The 20149-nt window shown below is 43.6% G+C and overlaps 1 protein-coding gene across 1 annotated transcript in view; it reads left to right on the forward strand.

Moving 5' to 3' along the window:
• The first annotated feature begins 765 nt into the window (after positions 1-765).
• The window catches only part of IPPK (inositol-pentakisphosphate 2-kinase), a 93219-nt gene continuing 73835 nt past the window's right edge, over positions 766-20149 (forward strand). Inside the window, exon 1 of the mRNA XM_077276599.1 lies at positions 766-1098. Within this exon, the coding sequence (XP_077132714.1) occupies positions 1018-1098 (81 nt within the window). The 5' untranslated portion in view covers positions 766-1017. The remainder of the gene's footprint in view (positions 1099-20149) is intronic.

Here is a 20149-nt window from a genome sequence, read left to right on the forward strand (position 1 = left end):
GTAAAAAAATAAATACAGAGCCACTACTCCTTGAATTCCGTGTGACTCGATGGTTCTGATTTGGGCATCAAGGGGTATTTAATAGCAGTTCTTTATTTTTATTAACATTTAATATTCTTATAAGTTTTAGTAAATCTTGGCTATGTGTAAAAGACTGCGTCGTCTGGACTCCCCCTCTAAATTGGGTCTCTAATCTGTTACATAGACTACGGTCAGCACACGGACCAATGCATGGCCGCGAGGTCGCACACGTCAGCACGCGCCCCATTGATCACACGCGCCCCATTGATCACACTCGCCCATGATAGGTCAATGGGAGCACGAAGCACAGATCACTGCCGCTCACAGCCTGCAGATCGCTATTACAATTATTGGGCCTTTTATTAAATCGTTGCTATAACAACCCGAAGCCAGCGGACGTCAGATCCGGACACATGGATGGATCATACACGGAACGGAAGTTATATGTGACAGATGCCTAAAGTGGAACATCTCTTACACAATTATCCATAGACCACGCCCTGCAAAAATTATCTAGAATAAAATAAAACATATTTAAATTAAAATATGTTTAAAATGAGACATTATCGCCACCCCGGTGATATTCTCTGGGCTGAGGCGGCACTGTGCGTCTCCTGAGAACTATACACATGTACAACCCCTTTAAATCCGTTGTGAAGTGACACAACCTCCCGCCAGTAGCTCCGGCCTGCAGCGCAGCAACCACCACACTGCCGCTCTGCCGCTTCCGCTCCGTGGTCATGAACCCTGTGCGTAGGCCAATCACAGAGCAGTGGGCGTGGCTTCCTGCACAGGGGCGGCCCGACGTGACGTAGAAGCTGTAGTTTTGGCTGTGTCGTTAGCAGGGCGCAGAGTGTGACACACCGGGTGTGCGGTCCGTGCCGGGCACAGCGGGCACCTGACCCGGGGGCGCTGACGTCACCGAGCGACTCCCGACTGTCCGGGTACTCGGAACTCTGCACGCACCGGTCCCCTCACCCGGGCTGAGCTCCGGGCATGGAAGCGGAGAAGATGGACGAGAATGAATGGAGTTACCACGGGGAGGGGAACAAAAGCCTGGTGGTGGCCCACTCACAGGTGAGGGCACGGGGCGGCGTGGGGCCTGGGGGGCAGGGTGTGCTGACTGCTGCACGGGGATCAGAGGCTGCACTGGGTGTGTGTGTGTCTGTCCCCTCCTGTGTGTGTAACGTGTGTGTATATGTAATGTGTGTATCTGACCCACCTCCTGTGTGTACTTTATACAGTGTGTATATATGTGTGCCCCTCCTGTGTGTGTACTGTATACAGTGTGTGTATATGTGTGCCCCTCCTGTGTGTGTGTGTGTGTGTGCTGTATACAGTGTGTGTATATGTGTCTGTCCCTTCCTGTGTGTGTGTAATGTGTGTATCTGACCCACCTCCTGTTTGTGTGTATATGTGTGCCCCTGCTCCTTCCTGTGTGTGTATAATAGGTGTGTGTGTGTGTCTGTCCCCTCCTGTGTGTGAATACAGTGTGTATATATGTGTGCCCCTGCTCCCTCCTGTGTGTGTACTGTATACAGTGTGTATATATGTGTCTGTCCCCTCCTGTGTGTATATGTGTGCCACTGCTCCCTCCTGTGTGTGTACTGTATACAGTGTGTATATATGTGTCTGTCCCCTCCTGTGTGTATATGTGTGCCACTGCTCCCTCCTGTGTGTGTACTGTATACAGTGTGTATATATGTGTCTGTCCCCTCCTGTGTGTATATGTGTGCCCCTGCTCCGTCTTGTGTGTGTACTGTATACAGTGTGTGTATATGTGTGCCCCTGCTCCCTCCTGTGTGTACTGTATACAGTGTATATATGTGTCTGTCCCCTCCTGTGTGTGTATGTGTGTGCCCCTGCTCCCTCCTGTGTGTACTGTATACAGTGTATATATGTGTCTGTCCCCTCCTGTGTGTGTATGTGTGTGCCCCTGCTCCCTCCTGTGTGTACTGTATACAGTGTATATATGTGTCTGTCCCCTCCTGTGTGTATATATGTGTGCCCCTGCTCCGTCCTGTGTGTATGTAATGTGTGTATCTGACCCACCTCCAGTGTGTGTATAGTGTGTATGTGTGTGTGACCCACCTCCTGTGTACTGTGTACAGTGTGTGTATCTGTTTCTGGCCCCCTCTTGGGTACATAGTGTGTCCTTATGTGTTTAGTGTCTGCCCCCTCTGCTGTGTGTATACAGTGTGTGTGTATCTGTTTCTGGACCCTCTTGTGTGTCCTCCTGTGTGTGTATAGTGTGTGTCCTGCTGTGTATGTGGTTACTCATCTCCTGTGAGGACTGTTTGTTGTATGTATATAGTTTGTATAGTGAGATCTGGTCCTGTGTATAGTGTGTGTGTCCTGCTTTTAGTGTTTGCCCTCCTGCTGTGTGTATACAGTGTGTGGTTACTCCTCTCCTGTGAGGACTGTTTGTCGTGTGTATATAGTTTGTATAGTGAGATCTGGCCCTGTGTACGGTGTGTGACACTAGTGTGAGGGCTGTGAGTACAGGCTAGGAGAGGTGTCTTATCAGGACAGGGACCCAATAATGAAGGACGCCTTGTCTTTGGCTGTTGCTTTCACATATATTGGCCAGTCTGTGCGATAAGTACCGTACCTTCCTTTATACTGTAATTTTTCATAGTACCATAATATTGCAGTTACATTTTTCCAGTATTCCCTGTGTACATAGTGTAATGTTTTCCTATTTTCTATGGCAGTAATGCAGTTACAATATTATAAAGTTATCATTCTTAGCAATTCAGGGTGCAGCATGATGTCTTCTTGTAGGGCTGTATAGAACCACAAACGAAATTGGTGGAAAAAAGTCCATGAATAAACACAAACTAATGAAAATATCTTTATTAATTAAATAAAATTACATATACCAAGGTATAAAACAGGGGCATGACAGGAGTAGGCAGTGAAAACACATTGCAAGAGGAAACACATATGCTAAGAACACATCACCAGCGCAAGTGCGCCATATAGCTAAGGTATAGCAACCATATAGGTTGCAGCCATATCACAAGCGCAAATGCGCAATGTAGCTAAAATGTAGTGGCCGCATATCAGCGTTTACCTACCCAAAGATGTGTAGACCCAGCACGTGTGGACCTCAGCCCTCCCCGACGCGCGTTTCGGAAGCCCCCTGAGGAAGGAAGCTTAGCGCTTCCGAAACGCGCGTCGGGGAGGGCTGAGGTCCACACGTGCTGGGTCTACACATCTTTGGGTAGGTAAACGCTGATATGCGGCCACTACATTTTAGCTACATTGCGCATTTGCGCTTGTGATATGGCTGCAACCTATATGGTTGCTATACTTTAGCTATATGGCGCACTTGCGCTGGTGATGTGTTCTTAGCATATGTGTTTCCTCTTGCAATGTGTTTTCACTGCCTACTCCTGTCATGCCCCTGTTTTATACCTTGATATATGTAATTTTATTTAATTAATAAAGATATTTTCATTAGTTTGTGTTTATTCATGGACTTTTTTCCACCAATTTCGTTTGTGGTTCTATTTGAGTTTTCTGGTGGGTCCGGATTTGTCCTAGGATCTGGGTGTGAATGCCTTTTATTTACTACACTAGTAGTTATCCTATGAGACCATGTGGCATTCTTCCCATTGTGTGCGTTTATCTGTTTACCATTGTAGGGCTGTATGTATATTGTGTATGTATAATATATGGTTAAGCTGCACTGTATATACCTGGTTAGTGTGGGTGTATGTACCGGTATGTATATATAATACTGTGTACACACACACACACACACACACACACACACACACACACACACACACACACACACACACACACACACACACACACACACACACACACACACACACACACACTGCAGCGCCAATAAAGAACGGTGATGGAGACTGCAGGATGGGTAGACATGTGAACGGCAGCCTGTCAGCTGATACATGCTGCTGTGGTCGTCAGGTCTCAGCCACTGGCTGCACAATCTCAGCTTTGTATGTTTTGTTTCTGAAACGCTGCAGAGTTTAAAAAAATAACATAGCTGCCGGTGACGGAGCCGCATTGTGCACTAGTCGTACAGGCGGGTCCCTGGCATCTTCTCCCAGAATTGTCTGGTCTCTGCCTACATGCCCATAGAAGCAGAGACCTGGCAGCGACAGGGCAAAGCCGCTGGGAACCTGGTCTTCATCATGCTGGAAAAAGCGTTGTTCATCAACAAATTGCTCCTGGATGGTTGGGAGAAGTTGCTCTGGGAGGATGTTTAGATCCCATTCTGACATTCTGCAGGAAGTACAGGAGATTGGACCTCTGTGAACTGGGGTTCATACATTGGGTCCAGTAGTTCAGAGCAGGATGTGGTGTAAATTGTTTCATAAGAATTTGGGAAAGTTATGAAATATCAAATAAATGTCTGTCCTGTTCCTGATCTAAGGATCTGTTTTTTGGTTGAGATGAATCTGTGCTGCACTTTATGTACATGCTCAGTAGTGACCAGTGCTGTGGGGTCGTAGTGGAGATGAATCTGTGTTGCACTTTATGTACATGCTTAGTAGTGACCAGTGCTGTGGGTTCGGCAGTAACTGAGGAGTCGGGGTTTGGCTTACAGACTTCACAGTCCTGGGGCTCACTCACAGTTTCGCCTAGGATCACTGCCATGAATAAAGAATATATATATATATATATATATATATATATATATATATATATATATATATATATATATATATATATATATATATATATATATTGTCTAAGGGGTACTTCCTTCTGTCTGGCAGCATCAATAGTTAAAAGATCTAATGTTAAAAATAATAAAAAAAAACAAAAAAAAACCTGCTATTCTCACCTTCCGTCGTCTGCCGAGGCGCGCACGGCTGCCGCCAGCTTCCGTTCCCAGAGATGCATTGCGAAATTACCCAGAAGACTTAGCGGTCTCGCGAGACCGCTGAGTCATCTGGGTAATTTCGCAATGCATCCTGGGAACGGAAGCTGGCGGCAGCCGCTCGCACATCGACACAGCTTTGCTGGACGACGGAGGGTGAGTATTTAACTATTTTTTATTTTAATTTATTTTTTTTAACAGGGATATGGTGCCCACACTGCTATATACTGCGTGGCCTGTGTTATATACTGCGTGGCCTGTGTTATATACTGCGTGGCCTGTGTTATATACTGCGTGGCCTGTGTTATATACTGCGTGGCCTGTGTTATATACTGCGTGGCCTGTGTTATATACTGCGTGGCCTGTGTTATATACTGCGTGGCCTGTTTTATATACTGCGTGGCCTGTGTTATATACTGCGTGGCCTGTGTTATATACTGCGTGGCCTGTGTTATATACTGCGTGGCCTGTGTTATATACTGCGTGGCCTGTGTTATATACTGCGTGGCCTGTGTTATATACTGCGTGGCCTGTGTTATATACTGCGTGGCCTGTGTTATATACTGCGTGGCCTGTGTTATATACTGCGTGGCCTGTGTTATATACTGCGTGGCCTGTGTTATATACTGCGTGGCCTGTGTTATATACTGTTTGGTACGTGGCCTGTGCTATATACTATGTGGCTGCGCTATATACTATGTGGCTGCTATATGCATGCATACATACATACATACATACATACATACATACATACATACATACATACATACATACATACATACATACATACATACATACATATTCTAGAATACCCGATGCTTTAGAATCGGGCCACCAATATAGTGGGATCTAAACATCCTCCAAGAGCAGCGTCTCCCACGATCCAGGAGCAATTAGTAGGTGAGCAATGCTTTTTTTTTCTGCATGATGGAGACCAAGTCACAAGGCAAAAGTGGCTCAGTGAGCAAAACATTGAATGGTTGGTTCCATGGCAAAGAAATTCCTCAGATCTCAATCACATTGAGAACTTATCAATCCTCAAATATCAGGTGACAAGGAGAAACAATTGAAATTGTGATAAACCCCAAGCACGGATTTGACCAGAATGGGTGGTCATCAGTCAGGATTTGGCCCAGAAGCTGATATCCCACTACCAGGGCGAAGGGCATAAGTCTTGAAAAATAAGGGTCAACTCTGAAAATATTAAGTTTTTGCATAAACGTGGCATATTTTTCAAGAAAAGTTTAAAAACTTATGCTGATAATTGTACTTTTGTAACCATAGAAACATCTGACTAATAGTTGTAAAAACACTGCCAAATTGTGGTTCTCACAAAGTTTGCGTCAAAGACTTTTCATTTTCGTAGCATGATCTTGTAAGAATTTGTTAGGACAATTACTTTGGGGGGGTGTGCAGAATAACCTTCTGTTTGCAATCAGTGGTTGACATTTGTTGGAGTATTTTTGTAGTGTGGCATCCCATAGAAAATGTTCATTCTGAAAGTAAAGGTTTTCTGACAAATCTGTTGGGGTGTACTTATTTATGTTGAGCACTGTCTAAATGTTATACTATGTATATTGTGTCTCAGTTACCGCTCCTCCTGTATATACTGTGTGTGTGTGTCACTAGTGTGAGCCCCTCCTGTGTGTATACTGTACTCTTTGTATATACAGTATATGTCCCTGTGCACATGCCTTTACTAAGTATTTACTGCTGCCCCCTTCTATGCTTAGTTTATGGTATAGCAGTATTTTTATTTTGCTCTGCTATGCAGTTTCCAGCTTGTTCTGCTGATCCCCATCTCATCTGTAGAGTGATCGTCCTCCGCAGCCTATAAATGAGAATGGTAAATGCATCTCGTGGTTGTCGTTACACTTTGCTGTGTGATTAATGCTTATGATGGAAGTGCGATCACTACGGTCTTTTATAACTATTTTATGACCCTTCTGTATGTTCATGTTGCAATTCTGATTTAAAGGACTTTACCATAAGGCTACATTCTCTCGATGAGCTTTTAAAACATTTTTGATGATGCAGAATTTCTGCACCTATTATTTAAATTAAGTTTTTTTTTTTTTTTTGTTTTTTTTTGACACTGTGATTTTTGTTTGTGTCATGCTTTTAAATGAAGCTGCCTTGTTTTTTAAACTTCCTGGTATTTTTTTACAGAAAAAGGCTCCTGCAGATGGGTCCACCAAGCTAGATGCAAGGAATGTAGGAATATTTCATTAAATACAGGTTCATCCACTGTTTAGAAAATAATTTGACGTTTCGGCCGTTTTACATGGCCTTCATCAGAACAGTGGGACCTTCATATGGGTGTTATCTCATAGCGCTGTGCTTCTTTGGCTACATAAGTGCAATTATTGACAAATACAAGTGTATGTAAGGCTATGTTCACACGCTGTGGATTTTGCTGCGGATCCACAGCGTTTCCGCAGCTGTTTCCCATGCGTTTACAGTACAATGTAAACCTATGGGAAACGGAATCCGCTGTGCACATGCTGCGGAACAAAACATGCAGAAATGTAGCGGTTTGCATTCCGCAGCATGTCAATTCTTTGGGCGGATTCCGCAGCAGTTTACACCTGCTCTACAATAGGAATCCACAGGTGTAAAACCGCAGGGGAATCCGCACACAATCCGCAGGTAAAACGCAGTGCCTTTTTTACCTGCGGTTTTCACAAATCTGCTACGGAAAAATCAGCAGACATCAAAAAGACGTGTGCACATAGCCTTAAGCCTCAATATTTCCAGGATTGACCCTTATTTTTCAAGACTGGTTTGAACAGCTGACATGTGCCCGCAATAGCGGCGAGTGGAATCACGATCCACCCACCACTATTAACTAGTTAAATGCCGCTGTCAAACTCTGACAGCGGCATTTAACTAGCACTTCCGGCCATCTGGCCGGAAATGAGCGCATTGCCGACCCCCATCACGTGATCGGGGGTCAGTGATGCGTCAGCATAACACCCAGAGGTCTCCTTGAGACCTCTATGTTTGTTGATACCAGATTGCTATGAGCGCCACCCTGTGGTCAGTGCTCATAGCAATGCAGTAAATCTACTACATAGGGGCGATCTGACGATCGCTCCTATGTAGCAGAGCCGATCGAGTTGTGCCAGCTTCTAGCCTCCCATGGAGGCATGCCAAAAGTAAAAAAAAAAAAATGTTTAAAAAAAATGTAAAGGTTTACGGTAAATCATCCTCCTTTCGCCCTATTCAAAATCAATAAAAAAAAATTAAAATCAAACCTACACATATTTGGTATCGCCGCGTTCAGAATCACCCAATCTATCAATAAAAAAAAAGATTAACCTGATTGCTAAACGACGTAGCGAGAAAAAAATTTGAAATGCCAGATTTACATTTTTTTGGTTGCCGCGACATTGCATTAAAATGCAATAATGGGCGATCAAAAGAACGTATCTGCACCGAAATGCTATAATTAAAAACATCAGCTCGGCACGCAAAAAATAAGCCCTCACCCGACCCGCGATCACGAAAATGGAGATGCTACAGGTATCGGAAAATTGCTCAAATTTTTTATTGTTTTTTAGCTAAGTTTGGAATTTTTTTTTACCACTTAGATAAAAAATAACCTAGACATGTTAGGTGTCTATGAACTCGTAATGACCTGGAGAATCATAATGTAAGTTTTAGCATTTAGTGAACGTGGCAAAAAAGCCAAACAAAAAACAAGTGTGAGGACAATAGAAAAACAATAGTAGAGCAGCACAGCCCATACAGGGAGAGGTGAGCGTGTGCTCAAACAGTTAATCCCCCGAAGGCTGCTCGGCGGTGCTCGCTTGAATAAAAATAATGACATGTAGCTCCACAGAAGAAAAAGCGTCAGCACTCACCGATCCTGAGGTTGGATATACCGTTTATTCAAGCATTTAGCAAAACCTTCACGGTCCGGGAGGGTGGGATGGTGGCAGGAGTGTGCGGGGAGAGACGACTGGCGTTTCGCGCTACACACAGCGCTTGGACCCGTTGAAGCGCTGTGTGTAGCGTGAAACGGCCGTAGTCTCTCCCCGCACACTCCTGCCACCATCCCACCCTCCCGGACCGTGAAGGTTTTGCTAAATGCTTGAATAAACGGTATATCCAACCTCAGGATCGGTGAGTGCTGATGCTTTTTGTTCTGTGGAGCTGAAAAACAAGTGTGAGATTGCACTTTTTTTTGCAATTTCACCGCACTTGGAATTTTTTTTCCCGTTTTCTAGTACACGACATGGTAAAACCGAAGATGTCGTTTAAAAGTAGAACTTGTCCCGCAAAAATCAAGCCCTCGCATGGCCATATTTATATAAATATAAAAAAGTTATGGCTCTGGGAAGGAGGGGAGTGAAAAACGAAAACGCAAAACCGAAAAAAGGTCCGGTCATGAAGGGGTTAAGGTAGTGGTGCTTGGGCTTAACCTCGGCTGTTTTTGTACATTTCACAGCTGACATCAAGCCTTAGTTCTGGTAACGAAGAGGTGTCTATCAGATGCCCCCATTACTAACCCAGGAAAAAAAAAAAAAGAAAAACACACACACAAATGCTTTATTCAAATAAACGCTCCCCCCAGACTCCTCTGCATTACTAACAAGAGGTCTTGATGCCAGGTGTGTTTTTGGATACTTTACAGCTGACATAAAGTCCAAGCACCATTACCTTGATGGGCAACGCAGCAGGTCAGTCGGGAAGAGCCGAGGCAAAGTGACAGAATTGGAGCATCTATTGTGGTGCTCCACTTCTGGGGAGGGTGTGGGCTGGTATTTTTAGGCTTGGAAGAGCCCAGTAACCATGGACATACCCAGCCTGATAATATCAGCTCACAGCTGTCTGCTTTACCTTTGCTGGTTGCCAAAAAATGGGAGGGGCGGACACTACATCTTTTTTTTGTTGTTTTTGTTTTGTTCTTCATGTATTAGGATAATAGATGTACAGTAAGCTACACATGTAAGACACTGATTCCTGTAAGTGTCACACAGATGGCCAACAGAAAAGCATACTGATAAAAAAAAAAGTACATGAGATGATCCATTTTATTAAGCTGGTGTGTGAAAGGGGCCTTGCTGTGAAAGTGTTCTGCTGCTACAGGAATATTGATGGCCAATTTGATAAGTCATTGAGATCAGAACGATGGAGGTCCGTCATCAGACGCCCCCAACCGATCAGCTGTTAAAACCAGTTGTTGGATTTAAACACATGGAACAGAGCTGCACTACGTAGTTTCATTCAATATGTCGCTGCTACTGCTGAGTAGAGGCTTTGCTGCAGTACCTCGGAGCCACCACTACTCATCAGCGGCGCAGTTGAGAACTGTTCCATATGTGGAATTTTCTATTTACCCATGTAACATGCAGGTTCAGGGAGCAATTCACCAGTCGTGATCTCTCTATGTCTAAGGCCATGTGCACACATTCAGGATTTTTCGCGTTTTTTTCGCTATAAAAACGTGATAAAAACGTGAAAAAAACGCGAACCTATGCCTCCTATTATTTACAGTGTATTCCGCATTTTTTGTGCAAATGTTGCGATTTTTTTCCGCGAAAAAATCGCATAGCGGAAAAAAAAGCAACATGTTCATTAAAAATGCGGAATTGCGGGGATTCCGCACACCTAGGAGTCCATTGATCTGCTTACTTTCCGCACGGGGCTGTGCACACCATGCGGGAAGTAAGCAGATTATGTGCGGTTGGTACCCAGGGTGGAGGAGAGGAGACTCTCCTCCACGCACTGGGCACCATATAAGTGGTAAAAAAAAATAATTAAAATAAAAAATAGTGATATACTCACCTTCGATGTCTTCCCGCCTCTCAGCTACATGCTGCCGCTTCGGTTCCTATAGCTGGTGTGCGGTGAAGGACCTGCGATGACGTCACGGTCCTGTGATTGGTCGAGACCGGTCATGTGACCGCGACGTCATGGAAGGTCCTGCGCGCACACATCATCTATACGGAACGGACGCCGCTGAGGTCTGCAGGTGAGTATAAGCATTTTTTTTATTTTTTTTATTATTTTTAAACATTCTATCTTTTACTATAGATGCTGCATAAGCTGCATCTATAGTAACAAGTTGGTCACACTTGTCAAACAGTATGTTTGACAAGTGTGACCAACCTGTCAGTCAGTTTTCCAAGCGATGCTACAGATCGCTTGGAAAACTTTAGCATTCTGCAAGCTAATTACGCTTGCAGAATGCTGAAAAAAACGCAAAAAAAACGCAAAAAAAAAATGCGGATTTCTTGCAGAAAATTTCCGGTTTTCTTCAGGAAATTTCTGCAAGAAATCCGGACGTGTGCACATACCCTAAGGGGGTGACATTCCAAATGATAATCTGCAAGAGAAATTGACGTGATACACATTTTAAAAGATTAGTTTAAATCTCATCTAATGCCTGGTAGTATAATCTGCTGTAGGGTTTTTTTTGTTTTTTTTACATAAATACATGATGGAAACGTGCAACATTTTCCATCCCATGTGGATGTACTTTTGGAGTGCAGGAGCAGTGGCAGCAGTGTGTAGATTGCAGGGAGCAGTGGCAGCAGTGTGTAGATTGCAGGGAGCAGTGGCAGCAGTGTGTAGATTGCAGGGAGCAGTGGCAGCAGTGTGTAGATTGCAGGGACCAGTGGATTGCAGGGAGCAGAGAGCAGCAGTGTGTAGATTGCAGGGAGCAGTGGCAGCAGTGTGTGGATTGCAGGGAGCAGTGGCAGCAGTGTGTGGATTGCAGGGAGCAGTGGCAGCAGTGTATGGATTGCAGGGAGCAGTGGCAGCAGAGTATGGATTGCAGGGAGCAGTGGCAGCAGTGTGTGGATTGCAGGGAGCAGTGGCAGCAGTGTGTGGATTGCAGGGAGTAGTGGCAGCAGTGTGTGGATTGCAGGGAGCAGTGGCAGCAGTGTGTGGATTGCAGGGAACAGTGGCAGCAGTGTGTGGATTGCAGGGAGCAGTGGCAGCAGTGTGTGGATTGCAGGGAGCAGTGGCAGCAGTGTGTGGATTGCAGGGAGCAGTGGCAGCAGTGTGTGGATTGCAGGGAGCAGTGGCAGCAGTGTGTGGATTGCAGGGAGCAGTGGCAGCAGTGTGTAGATTGCAGGGAGCAGTGGCAGCAGTGTGTAGATTGCAGGGAGCAGTGGCAGCAGTGTGTAGATTGCAGGGAGCAGTGGCAGCAGTGTGTAGATTGCAGGGAGCAGTGGCAGCATACAGATGCCAGTCACTATCAGGGCTTGTACACAACTATTTCCAGTCTGTGTGATAACTCCTAAGAATGTGCTATCTTGATCCATGGTGTGATGGTGTCATATATGTTAAAGTACGCTAATGAAGGCAGCGCCGGCACCCGGAGCCAATCATGTCTGCATTTTGTGGGTATGACTGGCCTACTTCTCATATGGCCATCTGAACCCAGCCTACCTGAGGTTTTCACCTTGCTCATAAATCAAAGTATAGATAAATGCTATGGAATTCATAATCGTCCAGTTACCTAATAATTTTAGATGATGCATAGTAACTGTTCAGGTAAGTGAACATGACATACTTCCGAGTTTTTCTGGGCGAGCCGCTTCAGGAAAGCGCCAATGGTCCTTTTCACCATCTCCTGTACAAAAGTGATCGCCCCCCATGGTCTGTAGATGAGAATGGTAAATGCATCTTGTGGTTTAGGAAGTGGTTGTCATTATACTTTCCTGTGTGATTAATGTTCTATTCCTGAAATTCTGTGCCCATTTTTTCTCCACACATACCTTTTGATCATTGTGGCAAAATAACTCTATTTTAACCTCATCGGTCCACAGGATTTGTTTTCAAAATGCATAAGGTTTGTTTAGATGTTCTTTTGCATACCATACTTCTGACTCTGAATTTTATGGTTAGGATACAGGAGAAGTTTTCTTCTGATGATACTTCCATGCAGCCATATTTGTGCAGGTGTCCCTGAATAGTAGAACAATGTACCACAACTTCAGAGTCTGCTAAATCTTTGACCTGTCTTTTGCAGTCAAGCAGGGGTTCTGATTTGCCTCTCTAGCAATCTGAGCAGCTCTCACTGAAATTTTGCTTGGTATTCCAGACTTTATCTTGACCTCCACTGTTCCTGGTAACTGCCATTACTTAATTACATTTCAAACTGAGGAAAGGGCAACTTGAAAACGTTTTGCTTTCTTCGTATAGCCTTCTCCTGCTTTGTGGGCCTCCACCATTTTCATTTTTAGAGTTCTAGGTGACTGCTCAGAAGAACCCATTGCTGCTGTTTTTTTGGCACAAGGTTAGAAAAGGCTGGGTTTTTATGAAGCTGGGAAATTTGCATCACCTGGCCTTTCCTAACGATGATCGTGAACAAGCCATAACCCTAATAGGCTAATTAATTTCTGAGCCCACACATCTCCAAGGGTATCCAAACTTTTGCCTATGCCCATTTTCCTTTTTGTAATTTTTAAAATGTAAATAATGACTATTTGCTTAACCCCTTCCCGACATCTGACGTACTATCCCGTCGAGGTGGGGTGGGCCCCCATGACCGCCGACGGGATAGTACGTCATACGCGATCGGCCGCGCTCACGGGGGGAGCGCGGCCGATCGCGGCCGGGTGTCGGCTGCATATCGCAGCTGACATCCGGCACTATGTGCCAGGAGCGGTCACGGACCGCCCCCGGCACATTAACCCCCGGCACACCGCGATCAAACATGATCGCGATGTGCCGGCGGTGCAGGGAAGCATCGCGCAGGGAGGGGGCTCCCTGCGGGCTTCCCTGAGACGATCGGTACAAGGTGATGTACTCACCTCGTACCGAACGTCTTCTCCCTGCAGGCCCCGGATCCAAAATGGCCGAGGGGCTGTATCCGGGTCCTGCAGGGAGCACTTCCGGGTCGGAGCAGGCTGCAGATGAAAGCTGCAGCCTGCACGGCTGTAAGTGAGATCGGAGATCTCACAGAGTGCTGTGCACACTGTGAGATCAGCGATCTGTAATGTCCCCCCCTGGGACAAAGTAAAAAAGTAAAAAAAAAAATTCCCACATGTGTAAAAAAAATAAAAAAAAATTCCTAAATAAATAATAATAAAAAAAAAAATATTATTCCCATAAATACATTTCTTTATCTAAAAAAAACAAACAAAAACAATAAAAGTACACATATTTAGTATCGCCGCGTCCGTACCGACCCAACCTATAAAACTGCCCCACTAGTTAACCCCTTCAGTAAACGCCGTAAGAAAAAAAAAAAAAAAACGAGGCAAAAAACAACGCTTTATTACCATACCGCCGAACAAAAAGTGGAATAACACGCGATCAAAAAGACGGATATAAATATCCATGGTACCGCTGAAAACGTCATCTTGTCCTGCAAAAAACGAGCCGCCATACAGCATCATCAGCAAAAAAATAAAAAAGTTATAGTCCTCAGAATAAAGCGATGCCAAAATAATTATTTTTTCTATAAAATAGTTTTTATCGTATAAAAGCGTCAAAACATAAAAAAATGATATAAATGAGGTATCGCTGTAATCGTACTGACCCGACGAATAAAACTGCTTTATCAATTTTACCAAGCGCAGAACGGTATAAACGCCTCTCCCAAAAGAAATTCATGAATAGCTGGTTTTTGGTTATTCTGCCTCACAAAAATCGGAATAAAAAGTGATAAAAAATGGTCACGTGTCCGAAAATGTTACCAATAAAAACGTCAACTCGTCCCGCAAAAAACAAGACCTCACATGACTCTGTGGACCAAAATGTGGAAAAATTCTAGGTCTCAAAATGTGGAGACGCAAAAACTTTTTTGCTATAAAAAGCGTCTTTTAGTCTGGTTTCACACTTGCGTTTTTATCTGCATGCGTTTTTTTAAAAAACCACGTGTGAAAAAATGCATGTAAACGCGGTAAAACGCATGCGTTTTTATAGAAAAACACAAGAAAACAAGAAAAAAACAAAAAACCCTAACCCTACCCCTAACCCTACCCCTAACCTGAAATACGTGGCACTGAAATACGTGGCACTGAAATATACGTTTATATACGTATATAAGTGCCACGATATTTCAGAGGCCACGTATTTAAGTGCCACGTATTTAAGTGCCACGTATTTAAGTGCCACGTATTTAAGTGCCACGTATTTAAGTGCCACGTATTTAAGTGCCACGTATTTAAGTGCCACGTATTTAAGTGCCACGTATTTAAGTGCCACGTATTTAAGTGCCACGTATTTAAGTGCCACGTATTTAAGTGCCACGTATTTAAGTGCCACGTATTTAAGTGCCACGTATTTCAGTGCCACGTATTTACGTGCCACGTATTTACGTGCCACGTATTTACGTGCCACGTATTTACGTGCCACGTATTTTTCAGTGCCTGAAATACGTGGCACTGAAATACGTGGCACTGAAATATCGTGGCACTTAAATACGTGGCACTTAAATACGTGGCACTGAAATATCGTGGCACTGAAATATCGTGGCACTGAAATACGTGGCACTGAAATACGTGGCACTGAAATACGTGGCACTGAAATACGTGGCACTTAAATACGTGGCACTTAAATACGTGGCACTTAAATACGTGGCACTTAAATACGTGGCACTTAAATACGTGGCACTTAAATACGTGGCACTTAAATACGTGGCACTTAAATACGTGGCACTTAAATACGTGGCACTTAAATACGTGGCACTTAAATACGTGGCACTTAAATACGTGGCACTGAAATACGTGGCACTGAAATACGTGGCACTTAAATACGTGGCACTTATATACGTGGCACTTATGACTGTCAGAAAATGTTCAGTAAACGGTTAGGGGTGAGGTTAGGGGTAGGGTTTCAGGTAGAATTGGGGAGTTTCCACTGTTCAGGCACATCAGGGGCTCTCCAAACGCGACATGGCGTCCAATCTCAATTCCAGCCAATTCTGCGTTGAAAAAGTAAAACGGTGCTCCTTCCCTTCCGAGCTCTCCCGTGCGTCCAAAAAGGGGTTTACCCCAACATATGGGGTATCAGCGTACTAGGGACAAATTGAACAACAACTTCTGGGGTCCAAGTTCTCTTGTTATCCTTGGGAAAATAAAAATTTGGGGGGCTAAAAATCATTTTTGTGGGAAAAAAAATATGTTTTATTTTCACGGCTCTGCGTTGTAAACTGTAGTGAAACACTTGGGGGTTCAAAGTTCTCACAACACATCTAGATAAGTTCCTTGGGAGGTCTAGTTTCCAATATGGGGTCACTTGTGGGGGGTTTGTACTATTTGGGTACATCAGGGGCTCTGCAAATGCAACGTGACGCCTGCAGACCAATCCATTTAAGTCTGCATTCCAAATGGCGCTCCTTCCCTTCCGAGCTCTGTCATGCGCCCAAACAGTGGTCCCCCCCCACAAATGGGGTATCAGCGTACTCCAGACAAATTGGACAACAACTTTTGGGGTCCAATTTATCCTGATACCCTTGTGAAAATACAAAACTGGGGGCTAAAAAATCATTTTTGTGAAAAAAAAAAAAAAAATTTATTTTCACGGCTCTGCGTTATAAACTGTAGTGAAACACTTGGGGGTTCAAAGCTCTCAAAACACATCTAGATAAGTTCCTTAGGGGGTCTACTTTCCAAAATGGTGTCACTTGTGGGGGGGTTTAATGTTTAGGCACATCAGGGGCTCTCCAAACGCAACATGGCATCCCATCTTAATTCCAGTCAATTTTGCATTGAAAAGTAAAATAGCGCTTCTTCCCTTCTGAGCTCTGCTATGCGCCCAAACAATGGTTTACACCCACATATGGGGTATCGTCGTACTCAGGACAAATTGCACAACAACTTTTGTGGTCTAATTTCTTCTCTTACCCTTGGGGAAATAAAAAAATGGGGGTGAAAAGATCATTTTTGTGAAAAAATATGATTTTTTATTTTTACGGCTCTGCATTATAAACTTCTGTGAAGCACTTGTTGGGTCAAAGTGCTCACCACACATCTAGATAAGTTCCTTAGGGGGTCTACTTTCCAAAATGGTGTCATTCGTGGGGGGTTTCAATGTTTAGGCACATTAGGGGCTCTCCAAACGCAACATGGCGTCCCATCTCAATTCCAGTCAATTTTGCATTGAAAAGTCAAATGGCGCTCCTTCCCTTCTGAGCTCTGCCCTGCGCCCAAACAATGGTTTACACCCACATATGGGGTATCAGTGTACTCAGGACAAATTGCACAACAATTTTTGGGGTCCAATTTCTTCTCTTACCCTTGGGAAAATAAAAAATTGGGGGTGAAAAGATCATTTTTTGTGAAAAAATATGATTTTTTATTTTTACGGCTCTGCATTATAAACTTCTGTAAAGCACTTGTTGGGTCAAAGTGCTCACCACACATCTAGATAAGTTCCTTAGGGGGTCTACTTTCCAAAATGGTGTCACTTGTTAGGGGTTTCAATGTTTAGGCACATCAAGGGCTCTCGAAATGCAACATGGCGTCCCATCTCAATTCCAGTCAATTTTGCATTGAAAAGTCAAATGGCGCTCCTTCCCTTCCGAGCTCTGCCCTGCGCCCAAACAATGGTTTACACCCACATATGGGGTATCAGCGTACTCAGGACAAATTGCACAACAATTTTTGGGGTCCAAATTCTTCTCTCACCCTTGGGAAAATAAAAAATTGGGGGTGAAAAGATCATTTTTGTGAAAAAATATGATTTTTTATTTTTACGGCTCTGCATTATAAACTTCTGTAAAGCACTTGTTGGGTCAAAGTGCTCACCACACATCTAGATAAGTTCCTTAGGGGGTCTACTTTCCAAAATGGTGTCACTTGTTAGGGGTTTCAATGTTTAGGCACATCAGGGGCTCTCCAAATGCAACATGGCGTCCCATCTCAATTCCAGTCAATTTTGCATTGAAAAGTCAAATGGCGCTCCTTTGCTTCCAAGCTCTGCCATGCGCCCAAACTGTGGTTTACCCCCACATATGGGGTATCAGCGTACTCAGGACAAATTGTACAACAACTTTTGGGGTCTATTTTCTCCTGTTACCCTTGGTAAAATAAAACAAATTGGAGCTGAAATAAATTTTGTGTGAAAAAAAGTTAAATGTTCATTTTTATTTAAACATTCCAAAAATTCCTGTGAAACACCTGAAGGGTTAATAAACTTCTTGAAAGTGGTTTTGAGTACCTTGAGGGGTGCAGTTTTTAGAATGGTGTCACACTTGGGTATTTTCTATCATATAGACCCGTCAAAATGACTTCAAATGAGATGTGGTCCCTAAAAAAAAATGGTGTTGTAAAAATGAGAAATTGCTGGTCAACTTTTAACTCCGTCACAAAAAAAAATTTTGGTTCCAAAATTGTGCTGATGTAAAGTAGACATGTGGGAAATGTTATTTATTAAGTATTTTGTGTGACATATGTCTGTGATTTAAGGGCATAAAAATTCAAAGTTGGAAAATTGCGAAATTTTCAAAATTTTCGCCAAATATTCGTTTTTTTCACAAATAAACGCAAGTTATATCGAAGAAATTTTACGACTAACATGAAGTACAATATGTCACGAGAAAACAATGTCAGAATCGCCAAGATCCGTTGAAGCGTTCCAGAGTTATAACCTCATAAAGGGACAGTGGTCAGAATTGTAAAAATTGGCCCGGTCATTAACGTGGAAACCACCCTTGGGGGTGAAGGGGTTAAAATACAAAGGAAGGAGATCATTTCATCTTCAACTTGCTTAACTGTTCACAATACCAGTAATTTTAACCAACATTTTACATGTCTGTGTATGTTCATGTTGCAATTCTGATTTAAAGGACTCTACCATGAAATTAGTAAAACTCTGCTGTCATTACATGGGAGGTTCATCCAACTTCCCTGCATGATGAGTGAGTAGATGAACTGGTCTTCTCTTGGGCCTTCCTGCAATCTGTGGCATGAGGACTTCTGCCCACGGTATTATTTTAGGACTCTCGGTGCAGTATGATTTGTAGATGATGGGCAAAGTAATTAGTCTCTGCCCTTGGTAATGTGCGGTCTTCATGATGGCATGTTAGTAATGGCATACGCTCGTTATTTGGGTCAGTACTGATTATTAATCTGTCATTATGAATAATGAGAATTGCATCAACCTACAAACCAAAAAAACAAACCCCTAGTATTGTCCGTCCACCAGCCACGTAATATCACCTACAAATACCTGACATCCATGTAAATGAAAAATACACAAAAACACATTGATAAAAATAATTGTTTATTAAACAGTTTTTTTAGGGTGTTTTCAGATGTTCTGGTGGTTCTGCTGCACCACGACAGATTGGCAGATTTTTTTTTTTCCAAAGGGATTCCTGGAATGCACTTTTAATGTTTGCTCTTATACTGTGTATTTCTGTGCCTGGTACGGCAGCTCAGCCACGATGAAATGCATTTGCTCATTTCTTAGCAATGTTCCTAGAATAATTTGACCTAAACCACTATCTATATGTTCTTATACAATGTGGTAATGCTCTAAAAAAGTGATTGGTGTCGGGCATGCTATTTGGCAGCATTGCTTTATAGGCTGCCATATATTGGCTCCTGCCACATCAAGAATTATGGAAGTCACAGGATAGGTAGAAATGTGAATTATTTGCAAATTATTAAAAAATTGGAAACACTGTCTTGATTTATTCGGTTTGTAGTTTGAGTGCCACGTGCAGAGGTCCCTGCACTTACTGCCTTGGCTGCAATCTTTGGTGTTATTAATGGTTGTCTGAGGAATGTTTTCCAACGCTTAATACATCTGTGTATGAAAATCATCAAGATCCACTGCTGGCAGCTTTCTTTACTACTGCCAACCAATGATGTCCCAGATGTGCTTGATGGGAGACAAGTCTGGAGATGCTGTAGCCATGGCAACATGTTAGGCCAGAGCCGCCAGACAGTCTGCTCACAGTAGCAAAAGCAACATTCCCTCTTTATGGCGCTGCCCACGTGGTCTACAATCAATCTCTGGCTATCTTTGTTTCCAAGAGAAAGGTGGTACTGCTTAAAAGGACTGACGTCCATTCCAGCCTTTACTGATGTCTTGCCCTGTAGCAGGATAGCCACTTAGAGCGGTGGCATGAGGTGAATAGAACAGCTCTAGCTGGATGTCTGGCTCGTAGCCCAATGTTGTGCCTTCTGAAGGTTTGTGTTGACGAGTGTTCCCCAACTCCGGTCCTCAAGAGCCACCAACAGGTCATGTTTTCAGGATTTGCTTAGTATTGCACAGGTGATAATTGCATTAGGCTGCTTTCACACTAGCGTTGGTATGGGCCCGTCGCAGTGCGTCGGGCCGACGTACCGA

Source organism: Ranitomeya variabilis, chromosome 8 (assembly GCF_051348905.1).
Source record: "Ranitomeya variabilis isolate aRanVar5 chromosome 8, aRanVar5.hap1, whole genome shotgun sequence".
Classification (NCBI taxonomy): Eukaryota; Metazoa; Chordata; class Amphibia; order Anura; family Dendrobatidae; genus Ranitomeya; species Ranitomeya variabilis.